Below are 16,348 nucleotides of genomic sequence, written 5' to 3' on the forward strand. Positions count from 1 at the left end.
TGTATGTATTCCACAGTCATAAACGCGATCGCAGATTTCTCTGCAATCGAAACAGCCTACCCATTCCTCTACTGTTTCTTCGGACGTGCCCTTGCCATGGGTAAGACAACTGTGCTTTTCCTCCTCCCGATTACTACACATCATTTTCGTCTGAGACTTTCCACAGTAACATGTTGCCTCAATAATCTCCTCACAGGCGCCGCAAAGGCCTTCATGACAAGGACGAGCACATTTATGCTCAAGACAGGGCAATAGCTCGCCGCATGGCTCCCGGCAACTCCACCCATTCTCGTAGTTGGTGTCAGCACATCTCTTTGTCGACTCATGGCGTCCACAAAAACAAAACTGCGTTGGGCCCATGGCCGTGCAGGGCGGACAAGGGCCTGCATGACATACAGAATCGCAGGGATGGGGGCACCCTTTCCTGGCCTTGGAGCACGTCTGCCCACAGGAATGGGGCGGCAATCCAGGCAAGGGTCGCGGATCCGTCTCCTTCTCACACCAACAGCTATACGTCGATGGCAAAATGTCGTGGGGTAAGTTGCATCCCGGACAGCGCCATTGTCGCGGGTGGTCATGGCCATCCTGGCCTTGCTGTTGTCTTGGCCTTGCCATTACCGAACCCTCGTTATTCGACCATTTCTTTATGCAGCTGAGATGGAAAACAGTCCAGCATAACGAGCAGGACCACACTTTCGTCTTCCGACCAAGTTCGCTTGTGCATATGGGGCATTCGTAGACACCGTTGGTGATATCCTCATGTGTGCGAGTGGCAATGTCGCTCGCTGTAGATTTCGCTTTTGGAGGCCTTGGTTGTCTCGTCCTTTCCCGGTTCCGCGTAGGGGTATGAGTCGATGTCGTTGTAGGTGTAGGTGTAGTTGTAGCTACGTGAACTCCAGGTATAAATTCTGGGGCATTAGGTCGTAGTGTAGCCTGCTCCCCTTGCACGAACGATCTATCGCTTCCACCATCGTCGGCTGTCTGTGGTTCTTCCCGTGTCAACTGTCCGCCGAATAATCTTCCCATTCCGGCAACGGTCCTCGTTGTGTTGGACGCGTCACTTCGCAGTCTCCCTCTTCCTCTCCTGGATATTGCGCCTGCTCCTGCTCCCGGTCCCCCGCGACCCGGGTCACCACCCCGTCTCCCGCTTCCGTAAAACAATGTCCGATTGCGAGATGTATTCACATTTCCGCCGCTCCCACTGTTTCCTCCCCTGCCTCGACGTCCTGTTCGCCTGGAACCTGTATCATTTGGATTTATCCTCTCATCCTGAGCGGGAGCTTGATCTAGAGATGGAGTCTGCGCAGTTGAAGACTGTGATCGAGTTGTAGTGGCTGTCATCGCTGGTAGCTGGCCGGCGCGTACAGGCGCGGGGTAGTTGCCCTCCCCGAGAGGATTCACCACTTCCGTCCGGGTTCAGGTGCAGCAGAAGCAATTGAAAAAGATAAAAAAATATCGACGGGAATTTAGCTTCAGCTGTTTGTCGAATGAAAGCCAGAAGGGAAAATCTGGTTTATTTTTGTCTACTCGTAGTCCTCAGTTATATATAGTTGACAGGAAAGAGCGGGAGAAATAAAATGAAAAGGAGGCTTTTAAATAAACAAAAAAAGAAGAGAGCTTCAGGAACTGGATAAAGCAAACGCTAGGAATTACAGAAGTTGAGTGTAGCAAGTGTCTTTTGAATCACTTCAAGCTGCAGCTCCGTATCTTGTCGAAAAATTATTAGTTCTAAGAGTTGTGGAGATGGGACGGTAAAACTGGATTAGTAATCATCCCTGGCCATGACGTCGGGGAGATCGACGCTAAACCCAAGGAGGGAGTTGAGTCATCTAGTTTGTGAGTCAAGGAGCTGTCTTTCCAAATTCGTTCCACATCTACTTTCGTCAAGGCTGCTATATCGGTCAATAGTATAAGACCCACATCCAAAGAACTATCCTAACTACAAATTTATTTCATTGATCTTGCACTTGCCAAAAGCCCCCTCGCGTTGCTTCCAGTATCACGGGCCTGTTACCGATTTTATCCCCTGCCATCAAGAGCTTCTCCAGGCCCAGACACCGTGACTAGCAGATATACATCACTCCACCAGTCGCTGCAATAGTGCTATAATTATAGTTTGGTTTGCTGTTCTTATTTGACTATTCAAGTTATCAGCAAATGCCTAGTCACAACATATCACACTGCCAAAAAAGTATATAGACACCAGTTTTTCACATTTGTGCTTTTCGCAGCAGGCTCTTCAGGTAGCCAATTGAGTATGGATAGGTACTGTTGCCGACAAGAATATTTCTGCTACACCGCACGAAACTAGGATTTCTCTTTTGTTGTGACTGGGCTATGTGAAAGAGCTTTCTGGGGAGGAACACCGAATGAAACGATTTTCAGTGATTCTGTTGCCTGAATTGTATTTCGTTTTGTCAGACTCATCTCTTCTTCAAGGCAGAGGAGGCATCTATGTGCTGTGTGCTAGTCTTCAATAGGCAGCCCCTAAGCCTGCCTACATGTAGAGCCAACGAAGGTTCGTGACACCACCCACTTCAACAATAATGGAAGATTCTGGAGGGAGATGTAGCACCTTTCGAAACCTCTACTCGGGACACCATAACTCGCCCCATGTGGGCCTTTTTTTTTCGTTTGGGCCCAACTCAGGACTACAGAGGTACTTTCTCGAATTCTGCATCAGCACACAGTTGAACGTCCGTCCAGTGCATGGTAAAGTCAATTTCGGCCGGGAAACCTTCGGTGCGGTTTAAAGCCACTTCATTGGACTCCGTACCGTACAGTTGAGGCTCTATAGACCAAACCAAACAGAAGGCTAACTATGTTAAGGTTGACGTTTCTAATGGATCAACTGATTGATACTATCCAAAATATGGCACTCGATGCCATCGCTGATATGACATTCACCCAAGGGCCTATCGTTGTAAGAGGACGATGTTTTCAGGGAGAATTACAGTAATACAGTAACATTTGAAAAGTGTCTACAATCAACAATCATTTTCAAGGTATTGAATACAGATGAATGGACTAGACACGGCGGACGGTAAATCCTCAGTTACTGTGCGATTAGAATATTCCCCGTTTTTCATGTAACCATTGATCATAGAAATCAATTGCTGCTCGAAGTTGATCCTTTGGAGCAGGTTACCATCCCATTGGGCCTTCGGGAGGTCTATCCCGGTGTTCTTGTTTGGTGCCCTAAAATTATAGCGTGGAACCAACCAAAATACTGGGTCCACTCATGCACAGAGTCCCCTTTTGACTATCTACTTTTCCATACAGAATTCTTCCTTTTGTTATGGATATGTGGATGTCGCATATACGCTTGATATGATATGTATATCCCCAACTTTCTGCGCTTAAAAATGTTATCTCTATATCATTATCAAACCCAATCTGATCCCCAATATCTTATGATTAGCTAGTGTGCCACTAACCAAAACACAGCACTTGGGGCGGGAATCGGCAGTCAAAACATGGTTCATCCAAATGTGAAAATGCCCCAACTTCGAACTAAGACCAATCACTCCACATTTTAGGCTGAACCAACTCCCTCAAATGTGATGGTGGAATGTTGGTTCATTGTAACCAATCTAGCTGCTAAATAGGTGTGATCACGTGGTATTATAGCGAGCATTGTGAACTTATCTCGTCCGGTTCTCCAGCACCCGGCGAACACAGCGTGCATTAAACCAGCAAAAGATAACCCACCACAAAAATACTAGTAGTACATTTCTCGAGCAGAAAGGATGGGGACAACGGCCCGTTGATGTCTCTGGGGGAAGATTAAGCCAGATTTAAGGAAGATCTAGGCAGGATGTTCAGCAATTCCCTTGTCGTCGTCGTCTCGGCGACATCGATGATGCTGCTCATTGCGGTTTCCCTCTACTCGTCCCTTACGACATTCTGGGGGAGATTGGACGTGCAGCTGAGCAACGATGCTTCCGCTCCTAGAAATGGCCGTCATGGTCAGTTGGGTGCTGTTGCGTCTGAGAATCGAAACTGTAGCCAGATGGGGGCGGAGATGCTGAAGATGGGTGGAACCGCGGCGGATGCTGTGAGTATTTTGGTTTTTTATCTTTCGCTTTCCTCTCCTATTGTACATTTCTGTGGTGTAATTTACACTGTTGTCCTTGTCGTCACATCATTTCGTATCCTAGATATGATATGTTACCCTTGTAGCACTGTTGGCGGAATCCGTAGTGAGGCTGCCTGGTTTCCTGCTTTGAAATGCTCAGGACATGAACTCATTCGACCTACCACAGATGGTTGCAACTGTATTCTGCATTGGCGTGGTTGGTAGGTTTTTTTTTTTTTTTTTTTTTTTTTTTTCCTTTTAATTGTTCATTTGAAAACACCCTACCCGGGCTCCTTGGCATGTAGAAATGTGCTCCTGCTAAGCGCGTCATTTGTTATTCCAGCAATGTATCATAGCGGCATCTCTGGTGGTGGATTCGCAATTGTACGAACGCCAGAGGGCGGGTACGAGGTCGTCGATTTCAGAGAAATGGCTCCTGCAACAGCGCATAAGGACATGTATAAGGGTAACGTGGAAGGGGCGGTTTTAGGGGGTTTGGCTAGGTAAATGCTAATCTGCTTTCTACACCCTCTCGAGATTTAAATTGTTACTAGCTAACCACACATGGCGGCAGCGCTGTCCCCGGTGAGATTCGAGGGCTGCAATACCTACATGAGAAATATGGTACTTTGCCCTGGTCAACAGTTATGCAACCGGCCATTCGTCTTGCACGGGAAGGATGGCCGGTCAATGTGGACCTGGTCAATTACATGGAGACCGCAACAGCAGGAAAAGAGGATTTTCTATCCAAAGATCCTTCGTGGGCGGTTGACTTTGCCCCCAATGGAACGCGGTTGGGCCTGGGCGATACTATCACTCGTGCACGATATTCTCAAACACTCGAGACAATCGCCAATTACGGGCCCGATGCTTTTTATTCTGGGCCGCTTGCGGATTCCATGATCCGAGCCCTCCAGGCACATAATGGGACTATGACTCTGGACGATTTGAAGAACTATAGCGTTGTGATTCGAAACGCTTCACATATCAACTATCGGGGCTACACTGTGACCAGCACGAGGGCCCCGTCCAGTGGTGTCGTTGCATTGAGTATCTTGAACATTGTCGGTCAATATGATGATTTCTTTGTCAAGGGAAATGTGAACCTGAGCACCCACCATCTTGTTGAGGCAATGAGATTTGCCTATGGACAGGTAGACCCCCCACCTCTTCTCTTAGTTCTGCGTGATAGAGTTCATATTTCTGAATGCTGACCTATGTTTCTTCCGGTCCTTCTTTTCCCCGTAGCGAACGCATTTGGCTGACCCATCCTATTCGGAGGGAATGGATGAATATGAAGATCATATGCTAAATAGCTCCATGGCTGCTATTATCCGAAACAAAATCTCTGATTCGCATACTCTCAATGTCTCTGATTATAACCCCAATGGATTTGAAAGCCTAGAAACGTATGTGCCAGCCCCAAATCCCCAACTCCCCAACTCAAATCCTTGAAACTTCGGTGGAAACGATGGACAAAACAAACAATTGGACCCATTGTGCATTCAGCGCTTCAAAGATCGAAAAGCTGACATCCACACTCACTCATGCACAGTCCGGGAACTTCCCACATCGTCGCCGCCGACTCCAGAGGCCTCACCATCAGCCTCACCACAACCATAAACCTCCTCTTCGGAAGCAAAGTCATGGTTCCCGAAACCGGCATTATCATGAACAACGACATGGATGACTTTTCCATCCCCGGCACCAACAACTCATTCGGCTACATCCCCTCACCTGCCAACTTCATCGAACCGGGCAAGCGCATGCTCTCTTCCATATGCCCGGTGATCGTCACCCATCCCAACGGCACGGTCTATTTCATCACGGGTGCCGCGGGTGGGTCGCGTATCATCACTGGCACCGTGCAAAGTGTCATCAATCTCCTTGACAGGAATATGACCACCTATGACGCGCTCAAGGAACCCCGTGTCCATGACCAGCTTAGCCCGAATGTGTCAGAGTTTGAGTATTCGTTTGATAACAGCACGGTGGCGTTTATGATCAGTAGGAATCATTCGGTGAAATGGGTTCTTCCGGGGGCCAGCAAGGTGCAAGCTATCCGGCTGATGGCGGATGGCATGTATGAAGCGGTTGGGGAGCCTAGACAGGTGGATTCGGGAGGAGCTGTTGCGTGAGTGCGATGTGTGTTAGGTGTATTGGTTTTTTTTTTTTTTTATTTTAGTTGATTTTTGTTTTAATTTTTGCGATCTCTCCGAATAATCTTTTTAGACGGTCATAGAGCCATGTTATCCACTCTTGTATATAAGTTATCGAGGCGAGCGAAGTGTACATTAGGCTAGCGAAATGTGTTGTACATAAATAAGCCCCTTCTATCTATCGTTCGATATGCAGGTTACTCCTTTTTCCTTATCAAATGGGTGTGTCGTAAAGGAGCCCCACTCTATCCGCCAGAACAAGAATACATCGGCATAGTCAGTGCTTGGCAGATCGGGAAGGGAGAAAATATGTTTACGCATCCTTCATCACAATTCTACTGCTCTTGGGGAGTAGCAAGAGGGAACAGGTTCTTGTCCTTTTTTGCGCAGAAATTGTTTCTTTGTCTGGCAACATTTTCTGCAGTTGTTCCATGCTGCGTATTCACTACTGGGGCGCAGAAGTTCTCTCCCACATCAGGGAGGCAGTTGTTGATCTCGCGAGATCCGGCGATCTTGGGATGGAAAACACTAGTGTGCATTGCAGGTCCATTTATATCAATATTAATTTTTTTCTCTCTCTATTATCAGATCTATGTGAAACCAACTACGCTGTAGGGGGACGATGTTGCAGCTGGAACGTCAGCCACTGTGGCACGGTTCGCAGGCCTTTTCAGAATTAGGTTTAGAGTTCCCTCACTCTAAAACTTTAGAGTTTCCCGCGGCGCTTATGCCTGCAAAGGGAAGGAGGCCCTGGCTCGTGAGAGCGTTAGTCCTACGGGTTCCAATGTTTTCTGAGCTTTGGTGCAGCGCAGCCGAACAAAACGGAGTACCGGTTGAATCTGGAACTTTATGCTGGCCACGTGATATGGGCCCCAAATCCAGACCCTTTGAGCCAGAAAGTACGTAGTAAGGTCTGTCTGTCCGAATTTAACAGACAGCCTTGGAATCTCTGAGGAACGATATATGGCCAAACAGCCTAAGAAGTCCCCGTACTTCCCCCAGAAGCGTCGAAATGCCGCCTCTTGTCTCCCATTTCCACCAATATCAGCCCGATCCTTTGGCTTGATCCAAGAGAAGCTCGCTCACAACCCCTTCCGACTGTTGATCGCAACAATCTTCCTTAATCGAACCCGTGGCGAGGTTGCGATACCGGTTCTATACAGCGTTTTTGAGAGATATCCGACTGTCGCGGCCCTCGCAGAAGCGCAGGAAGAGGATGTTGTCGGGATGATCCGTTGTCTGGGTTTCCAGAATGCCCGTGCCCGCAAATGTATTGCCCTCGCAAAGCTCTGGGTTGAAAATCCCCCCGTCAAAGGAAAAAGGTACAGGAAGCTCCATTATCCCAACAAAGGCGATGGGCGTGATATCAAACCTGGAGAATGCGTGGGTGATGATGACACCCGAATCGCCTGGGAGATCGCTCATCTCCCCGGCCTGGGTTCGTATGCCCTTGATAGCTGGAGGATATTTTGTCGTGATGAGCTGAGGGGTCTGGCGAGGGACTGGGAGGGCGTAGAGGCCCCTGATGGATTCGTGCCTGAATGGAAATCAGTGGTTCCCAAGGATAAGGAGCTCCGCGGATTCTTGACCTGGATGTGGCTCAAGGAGGGTTGGGAATGGGAAACGGAGACGGGCCGCAGAAGACGGGCGAGCAAGAAGCTTCGCCGTGCTGCTATGCAGGGAAGCATTGCCATTGAAACAAACGGCAGTTGGATTCTTGAATCTTCGATGGCGGAAACATCAACTTATTTTGAAAAGACTATTCAGGATAAATGATCTCGTCGATAAATTTTTAATTTTTAATTTATTTTTTGGTATATAAAGAAAAGATATCTATATATTTGGATTTACCACCAATCAATCTCTGGAAAGATTAGTATTGATATTTCCTGATTCCTTTTTTTGGGTCATTTGGCTACCTGTAACCAGAACACAAAGATCAATGTCTCAGCGCTGCCTCAACAACTGTACAGGTAAATAAACCGTGTTGGTGTGGTGATGGGAGTGATGTGGTGACCGAATCCGGTAATCAGCACCACCTCATCGATCGATAATCGCCGTCTCAGAGATCAGCATCTACAACACCCTGAGACACGTTTCTTGCAGGCTCCCGATTGGCCCTGCATCCATGCTTGCTGCAGAATCAAGCCGATTGAACCACTCTTTGGGCCATCTCTCTGTCTTCCGTGCAGTCTTCCGTGCAACGCCCACATCGTCTCCGGCTCTCGTCGTCTGTTGCCTGCGTGTATCGGCCATTCAGGTGTTGAGCAATTCACGCTTGGTTCTGCAGCTTGATTCGCTTCTCTCGAAACGAGAGCAAGAATTTGAAGTCAGCGTCTGGACGTTTCATCGACCCACCAACCAAATGCACCGCCTCCGTCATCCACCACATCCTTGTCCCTCACGTTAAACCCAAATGGGGTCTGAATAGAAGCCACACGCAACAAGCATATAGAGGGTTTTGATGTCGAACAGGCCAGTCTCTTACTGGTTGGCATCAGGCTATCAGCAATAAGCTGTGGATTACACGCCACAACCGACGAACGAACTTTCGCCGGAGGACTCCCTTGTCGTTCCCGGCGTGCGTCATGCCTGCGAAGGACGAGGACCGGGATCGCCAACGCAGGAGTCAGAGAGAAAAGGACAGGGAACAACGTCGCCCTCGATATCGCTCCCCACCGTCGTTATTCGAAGGAGATGCTGTTGAGAAGGAAGGCACCAGACATTCTGATACGAGATACGAGAGACGGACTCCGAGGATATTCCATAGGACAAGACCAAGCGAACTCACAACAAGAGAAAGGGATCGAAGGAGAGCTGTCACAGGAGATTATAGGTTGAACTCGTCAAATCTCTCCATGCCCGCCACCGACTCGAATTCCCGCCCCTCCGCTGCCTTTTTTGTGGAGTCGAAGCCCAATTTGCCATATCCGTCATTTTCCAAAGCGCACAGCAAGGAAGCGGTGGGGTTTCTGGGGAGCAGGGAAAACATCGGGCAACCCAAAGTGGATATCTTGACGCCTGAACCAACTGATCTAACTACGGGAGAAGAAACAAATGGCAAGACAAGAGGAGAAGATATCAATCCTACCGAACAGGAGAAGGCATCTAGACGGCATAGCGCTCACCGCTCCCCTCCAAGCCCCCCGTTAACGAACCTTGACCAACAGTCTACAAGGAGAGAGAGCACCACAGGTGGGAACAAAAAATCGGAGGAGAAACGGAGTGCAACGAAGAGTCAGGATGAAAAGAAGAAACATAGGCCCAACCCCATCTCCAAGGAGTCCACCTCAAGCATGCGCCGCAAGTCAGATGAAGGTTCGAAAACGAGCAGCAGAGGGTCAGGACCAAGTACCCCCGGGAAGTTATTGTTTGAATCTCTCCAGTCTCAGCACAACAAGTCTCCAACCAGCGGAAATACATCCAAATCAAGACAACTAGGGAGGAGTGACTCAGCCAAACAATCATCCCGCCGAAAAGCAAAGCCCTCATCTCCAGACCTATCATCAGTAACACAGGTCGAGATCGAAGTTGTACCCTCCACCGTGGACTCAGACGCAACATCTATCGCACCAAATCAGCAACCTACATATCAACGTCCCTCTATCACCATGAGAGCTCCATCTGAGCCCCACAGAATCCCTACACCGAGAAGATCATCCCCAACAAAGCTGAGCCCGCCGTCAGCGCCTCACTCCCCATCTACCGGATTGCCCCCGCCCCCGCCCCCGCCTCCTAATGTACCCATTACGATCCCAAAAGTGGATTATTTACTCAACAATGGTGGGCTCAAATATCATGTCCCTAGAAGTTTCTTTGGAGCTGGAGAGTCTGCAAATATGCCGCAGGATTTCTTCAAACCCGCGGCAGCTGCTTCCAAACTTTTCGAGCCGTACAATAAGTTGCTTGATGACTACGGAGTAGTAATATCGAAATGTGGATCTCTCGCCGTGGCCACAGGGTATAGATCGGTTGCAAGGAGGCTCCTGGACAGGTTGGAAGCCGTTTTTGCGCGGGATATTTCGTCTGAATCATGCCAATGTATAATGTGTTCCCCTACCGAGGTTGCGCCAGAAGGAGTCAGCTGGGGCGAGGTGTTAGAGTTTGTTTCTGGTCGACAGGATCTACCGCCGTGGCCTCCATTTAAAATCGCTGCCAAACCGGGGGCTGCAGATATTACGGATTCAAACAGCGACGAACCGATGCAGAAGATGGATATGGACATTCCCGAAGAGTTTAGGGAACATTTCGTTCGCCAGTCCAGGAAAACGAAGCACGCTGTGGATAAATGGCTTTCTTACAGCAATGACCAAGGCGGCAGCCCGCCTGATGAGATTGACGATGAGACACTGATGTTTGCCATGCTAACTTATCTAGACCAGGAGGAGAGAGAACTCTTCAGTGCGCTATTAGACATTGCAATGACACCCCCAGAGCCAAAGCGTGAAACTCCCAAACCACGAGATCGACCGGATGCCATCGTTCAGTCCGGAGCTGCAATCCAGCGTTTATACAGACTATCCATACCACCTCGTGACCCTGAAACAGCGCTCTATTTGCTGAAGAACCCGGGCATACACCATGTCCTAGCCACACTCGCAGCCATCAGCAGCGATGAATGGGACATTCTCATCTCCGGACGTTTCGATGGATTTCTCCGTAGTGGTGCAGATGATGACCTTCCCCAAACGTTCTCCGCCGCATCCGTCCGGGCCCCTCGGCCTGGATCCACTCGACCGGTTTCGCAAGCTTCTAACGCCAGGCTCCGAAACATCAGCCAGCCGTACGGTGGTCCTTCATATCCATCCCGCACGTCCACTCCAGCCCCTGCCTCATTTGGCGCCCCCATCTACGTCGACGAAGACACCGAAATCGCCGCCCTTGCTGAAATCGAACGGGACATCTACCTCGGCATGGAAGCGCTGGAAGACGCCTTTGAAGTCCTGCATGTCAAAGCGGAAGCGATCCGTGGCGCCCTTCGGGAACGCGGTGCGGGGTTGCAAGTTGCCAATCTAACACGGCGCGGGGGATCCGGGGGTGTTGAAGTGCTCTCGGGCACGCCTGCGGCGGGCATCGGGGGCTACGGTCTGAATGGCAACGGCGGCTGGGAGAGCTCAACGGATGACGGGATTGAAGATGGGGTTTCAGAGATATTGCCCTCCGATTCCGCGAGTAATATTAGCTCGAGTAGGAGGCGGCGGCCGAAGAGACGGAGCGAGAGGCGGACGCCGGTTGTTTTTGAGGAGGAGGAGGAGGGCGAAGAGGATGATATTGTTGCGACCCATGATTACAGGACGAGGAAGAAGCATTAGGCTGCGGAGAGCTGTTGGGGGACGAGTGATTGGGGTGAATCTGGGACGGTGCCGCAGGTTATTGTGTCAGTGAGTGTGGTAAAAAAAAAATATCATGGATCTTTCCCTCATTCCCATTTGTCCTTGCTTTTTCTTCCTCGTTTTCTTTCAGCCCTCTCTCTCTCTCTCTCTCACTCACATTTTTTCTTTTTCTTTTTTTTTTTTTTTTTTTGGCACATCTACTGTTAGTTGATTTTTACGTACCCTGCATGTCTTGCACTTGCTATGCATCATTTTTCGAAAGGAAGTAAAGGGAATTCGAAACGACACTTATGACATTACATGGCTTGATACCTGATACCTGATACCTGAAAACGAACCAGTATGAAATGAGAAGCATGATGATGGAACAAAAGCATCAGCAGGCGGAAAAATGTTGATACTGTGTATCCTTTCCTCCGTTTCCGTTTTTTCTTTTATCTCTTTTATTGGTTTTCATTCCGCCTTTCCCCAGAGCTTTTATGCTCCCGCGTTCTCTCTCTCTCTCTTTCTCCCTAGCATGAGGTTTGTTTTCATAATTTGGGCATATACTATTTCCACTTGTTATCCATCTTCTTACCTCTCTTCCCCATACCATAAGATATACCGCCAAACAGCATTGTCCATCTGAATGTCATTTCATCTCCTTGCACCCCTTAGAACTCGCATTTGGAAAAAAAATACATAAATAAGTAAAGTCCCTCCCACGAAAATCACGTCTTTCCTCTATCGCTGTCCATCACTCATGCATTGCCATTTCATTCATTATATATTTAACCTTATATTATATACTAGTATATATATTGTTTTACGTCCCCCTCTATCGTTTTTCCTTTTTTTGCCTTTTCCTCTTGTTGCTACCCGCCATGTGAAACGGCGCTGTTTGTTGAGTGTATTTCCACGTTGCCATCGGGGTTATCATATCCGCCTTTCTCCCCCTATTTCAGTTGATAAGGAGCGTACCATTGAACGCATTGAGCGCACTGGTACTGCCACATATATGGATGCATGCATTATTACTAGTACCTACTGGAGTTACGGGGTTAGGGTTGTATCAGTTCTGAGTATATATATCTTCATCACTCGGTGGAAGCGAAGGAACGCAATTTCTACCATAAAATAAGTAAGAGTGGAAGCTTGTCAAAATAGTAGTTTGGATGTTTAAGACCTCCTTGATCAGAATCAAAACTTCACACTTGTTCCTTGAGAACCAGATATGTGTTTTTTTCGCGCCCAAATTTAGTTAACTAAATAACTAAGTTAACTAAATACTCCGTAACGATGATCTAATCACAATGCCGTCCCGTCACTAACACAGTCCTCCCTCCTCTCTCTTCCCAACCCCCAGTTTCTGAGAAGCATCAGCCAGCCAGCGGTTGGCGGTCGGGTGGTAGTTAGTGGTTTCTGCATGGACGGCGGGTCTGCGGGTCTGCGAGTCGCTTGCAGGTGCGATTTGGCGGGGCACTGGGCCGACTGGGCGTATTGGCAGCCTCCTTTGCGGCCTATCTACACGGCGGCGACGATGAGGACGACGAACTAACTAACTGCCAAACCAACTAAGTCAACTGCTGGCTAGTCGAGCACGGCGGATTCACTCCGTCCTGCTGGTTCCTGGCCGTTGCCTGTTAGTGAGTTCGTCAGTTCTCATCGGTTGCTGCTGAGTTGGCTGTTCTTTTTTTTTTCCTTCTTTGGCCTTCACATCGCTTGCATCCTCGTTTTTTTCCCTCCACACACCCAGCTTCAACAACAACAACCACCACCACCAAGAAGAAGACCCGCCAGGATCACCACTACTCCACACACGCACACATACACCACGAACACGTTGGCTGTTCATAGATAGACACTCTCGGTCACCACCTTCATTCTCCCGGTCATTACACCTACCCCCTGTCCTGCTGCCCCTCCACTGGCCCCCGGGAGGTCCATATTTATGTAGCTCGCTGCAGCTGTATTATGCCTCTGAGGGGTTGCGACGTGCACGGCTGCTCCAAGTCGGCTGCCCGCAAACATGGCGGCTGTCTGATCTGCTCCAGGAACCATTGCGGCGCCCACATCAAGTCAGCTTCTCACAGATGTCTTTCGGAGGCAAGAGACCAGCCTACACCCAGTCCTGCTTGCTTTTTTGTGTTTGCGTTTGCTTTTTTTTGTTGTTGTTGTTGTTTGTTGTTTTTTTGGCGCTGCTTTGGAATTATCAATTACCTTTTTTGCCGAACGGGAGCTTGCCCCCCGCTAACTTTGACTTTCGTTGATAACTAAAAAGGATACCGATCCAGATGCATACCGCGAGGCCTATCTCTCGTCCCAGCGTGGCCACCTGTTCAAGGTCTTGGACCAGCTCGACGTCTGCGCCCTGATTTCGCTGGCGAGTAATCTTCGTCGTGGCGTCCCTTGCTCGATCCCCGCTCTCACGGCCGACAGAGACACCCAGTGGCGACGCATCTCGAAGCATATGACCAAAACCGATTTCCACGTGGATATAAATTTCCAGGATGGCGTGGTGTGGGATGCACGGATACGGCTGAGGAATGACGCTTTCCCGCCCCTGTCGGTGCAGAAATATATCTTTCTTAGCGAGGTGTTCACGCTCAAATTCCTCGAGAAAACTGCCGTGCCTGCCCCCGGGGTATACTACCACTACTGGGCTGACTCTGCGGATGGCCATGTCGGCGTATCATTCGTCCTTCTGGAGAAGATGGGCGGTCGGAAACTGCAGTGGGACAAAGCCAGCAAATCGAGACAGACGAAGATCATGGAACAGCTGGTGGATATCTCACTCGAGCTGGAGCGCCATTCGTTCGAGATGACCGGGTCAATCGTCCCGTCGGACGATGGAGAAGTCAGCATAGGCGGATATGCACAGCTTCCCCTGTTCCGCGACTCTCTGACTCCAATTGGGCCGTTCTCAAGCCTTAACGCCTCCCTCAGAGCCATCATGCACTTACAGCTAGACATCATCACCGACGGCGAGTTCGCACATCTCTCCCTCTGCCACTTCCTGTCCTACCTCTGGCGCCTGCACACGATCCCGGACCTGGTCGCCTCGACAGAGAGCCGCGAAGGCGGGCCCTTCTACCTCAAGCACTTCTGCGAAACGGACGACCACATCATGGTCGACGACGACGGCAACATCACCGCCATCATCGACTGGTCCTCCTCGTCAATCAAGTCAAAGGAATACGCCTTCAGCTCCCCGGCCATGCTTTGGCCCACCCGCAGCTTCGTCGGCGGCGACAACGCCCTCTCCCCCGCCGAACTGGAGTTTGCAGATATATACCGCCGCCGCGGCAGGCCTGACATGGCAGACATCGTGCTGAAGGGCCGCCGGCTACAGCGGTTTCTGTACTCGTTGGGCGACAGCTGGACGGCCGACCAGTGGGGGTTTGAGGCGTTGTTTTTGGGCCTGCGGAAGGCCTTTATTCGGGAGGGCGATGAGAATTCGGCAGCCGTTGCGCAGGAGTCGTTTGAGTTCTGGAAGAAGAAGCTTATTTCGAAGTACTCGGTTGAGTACCCGCAGTTACAGCGGCTTTTTTGAAGGGAGGCGCCAACGGGAACGGGAGCGGGAACGGAGGACGGGGCTCTAAGAAGTCCCCTTGTTGAAGGATAGGTGTTTCCCAGCTGCTTTTTTTTTTTAGCAACACCTATATTCCGCCTGTTACCTCCCTTCCCTTCCTGTTTCCTCCCTGTCCTGTCGATCGACTTCCAGGTCGTGGTCGTATTGAATGACAACCATCTACTCATATTTTATTCCGCTTCCTCCCCGACTTTTTATTTTTATTTATTCATTTTCATTTTCATTTTTATATCCTCCCCCCCCTCTCCCGCTCCTTTCTGGGCGGAAATGCGATGTTACTTCCTTAACGACAGGTTACGTTTTCTCTACGGTTTTATGAGCTGAAATGAATTTTGTGTCGAAGTCCCCTTTTATGCATATGAGAGACAGAGAGGGAGAGAGAGAGGAGGAGAGCGTGGTGTGTGTGTATGTGTGTCCTTGTGCTGGCATGTGGAATGTGAAGAGGATGAATCCTACCCTTCTCTTCCTTCCGGAATTATATGTGTTAACATCGATCTTATAGGATCCTAAGATCCTGGCAGATGCATGCAGCCCTTCTGTTGCCGCCTATGCAAGGAATGATCTATGCCCTCTTCCTTTTCTCGTTTTTCCTTTCCTTTTCTTTTTCTTTTTCTTGCCTTTTTCCTCGTTTCAGCGGTATCCGTTCTGGTGACATTTACTTTTAAAAATGGGTTTTTTTTTTTTTTTTTTTTTTTCTTTTCTTTTTTCCATCCTCCAGTTCCAGTTCCTGGTTTGCATTTATTCGCATTTATTCTATTATTCCATTTTATTTTCCCGCCGAAGAGAGCGCAAGGCAAAGAAAAAGAAGCATGCGAGCGGTCAGAATATTATTGTTATTTTACTTTTACTTTTTCTTTTATTTATTATAATAGCTAACTAATTTAACTAATTTAGATGTTTAATGCATAACTAGTGAATTAATGTCTAGTATTCCCTTTCTTCTCCCTCCCCTCCTTTTTCTCCTCCGTATCCATCCTCCGGGGGAAGGAAGAAGAGGTTTTCCCAACGCAATTTGCGAGAGAACACACTGTGTACATACCGCAGCTACTACTTCTCCCGTGCAGTGGGCCCGACTTCTGAACGCCTTCGATCTTGCATCTCGCGTGATTCAGCAGCCTCAGGTGGGTGGAAATGTGGCGGTAGCCGGTTCTGAAGAGAGGTATATATATATGTCTTTTCCGCTCCTTTGCGCACACCGATGATACAT

General features: G+C 49.1%; 5 protein-coding genes across 5 annotated transcripts; 4 read left to right on the forward strand and 1 right to left on the reverse strand.

The window, feature by feature from the left end:
* Positions 1-140: 140 nt before the first annotated feature.
* On the reverse strand, positions 141-1,341 carry HCBG_05687 (nuclear transcription factor; the record flags this gene model as incomplete). The annotated part of the gene is made up of 2 exons (XM_045432736.1): positions 141-590; positions 694-1,341. The coding sequence occupies 2 exons, from the start codon at positions 1,339-1,341 to the stop codon at positions 141-143; spliced, it is 1,098 nt and encodes a 365-aa protein (XP_045286852.1).
* Positions 1,342-2,821: 1,480 nt separating this feature from the next.
* On the forward strand, positions 2,822-6,216 carry HCBG_05688 (gamma-glutamyltranspeptidase; the record flags this gene model as incomplete). Its single annotated transcript, XM_045432737.1, has 8 exons — positions 2,822-2,923; positions 3,283-3,337; positions 3,813-4,057; positions 4,266-4,299; positions 4,422-4,581; positions 4,653-5,232; positions 5,360-5,487; positions 5,634-6,216. The coding sequence occupies 8 exons, from the start codon at positions 2,822-2,824 to the stop codon at positions 6,214-6,216; spliced, it is 1,887 nt and encodes a 628-aa protein (XP_045286853.1).
* A 984-nt stretch (positions 6,217-7,200) lies between these two features.
* HCBG_05689 (uncharacterized protein) lies at positions 7,201-8,013 on the forward strand (the record flags this gene model as incomplete). The annotated part of the gene is made up of 1 exon (XM_045432738.1): positions 7,201-8,013. One exon carries the CDS (start codon positions 7,201-7,203, stop codon positions 8,011-8,013), a length of 813 nt encoding a protein of 270 aa, XP_045286854.1.
* A 352-nt stretch (positions 8,014-8,365) lies between these two features.
* HCBG_05690 (uncharacterized protein) lies at positions 8,366-11,549 on the forward strand (the record flags this gene model as incomplete). Its single annotated transcript, XM_045432739.1, has 2 exons — positions 8,366-8,642; positions 8,713-11,549. The coding sequence occupies 2 exons, from the start codon at positions 8,366-8,368 to the stop codon at positions 11,547-11,549; spliced, it is 3,114 nt and encodes a 1,037-aa protein (XP_045286855.1).
* Positions 11,550-13,578: 2,029 nt separating this feature from the next.
* HCBG_05691 (uncharacterized protein) lies at positions 13,579-15,102 on the forward strand (the record flags this gene model as incomplete). The annotated part of the gene is made up of 2 exons (XM_045432740.1): positions 13,579-13,587; positions 13,831-15,102. The coding sequence occupies 2 exons, from the start codon at positions 13,579-13,581 to the stop codon at positions 15,100-15,102; spliced, it is 1,281 nt and encodes a 426-aa protein (XP_045286856.1).
* Between the last annotated feature and the right edge of the window lie 1,246 nt (positions 15,103-16,348).

Source organism: Histoplasma capsulatum, assembly GCF_000150115.1.
Source record: "Histoplasma capsulatum G186AR genomic scaffold supercont2.7, whole genome shotgun sequence".
Classification (NCBI taxonomy): Eukaryota; Fungi; Ascomycota; class Eurotiomycetes; order Onygenales; family Ajellomycetaceae; genus Histoplasma; species Histoplasma capsulatum.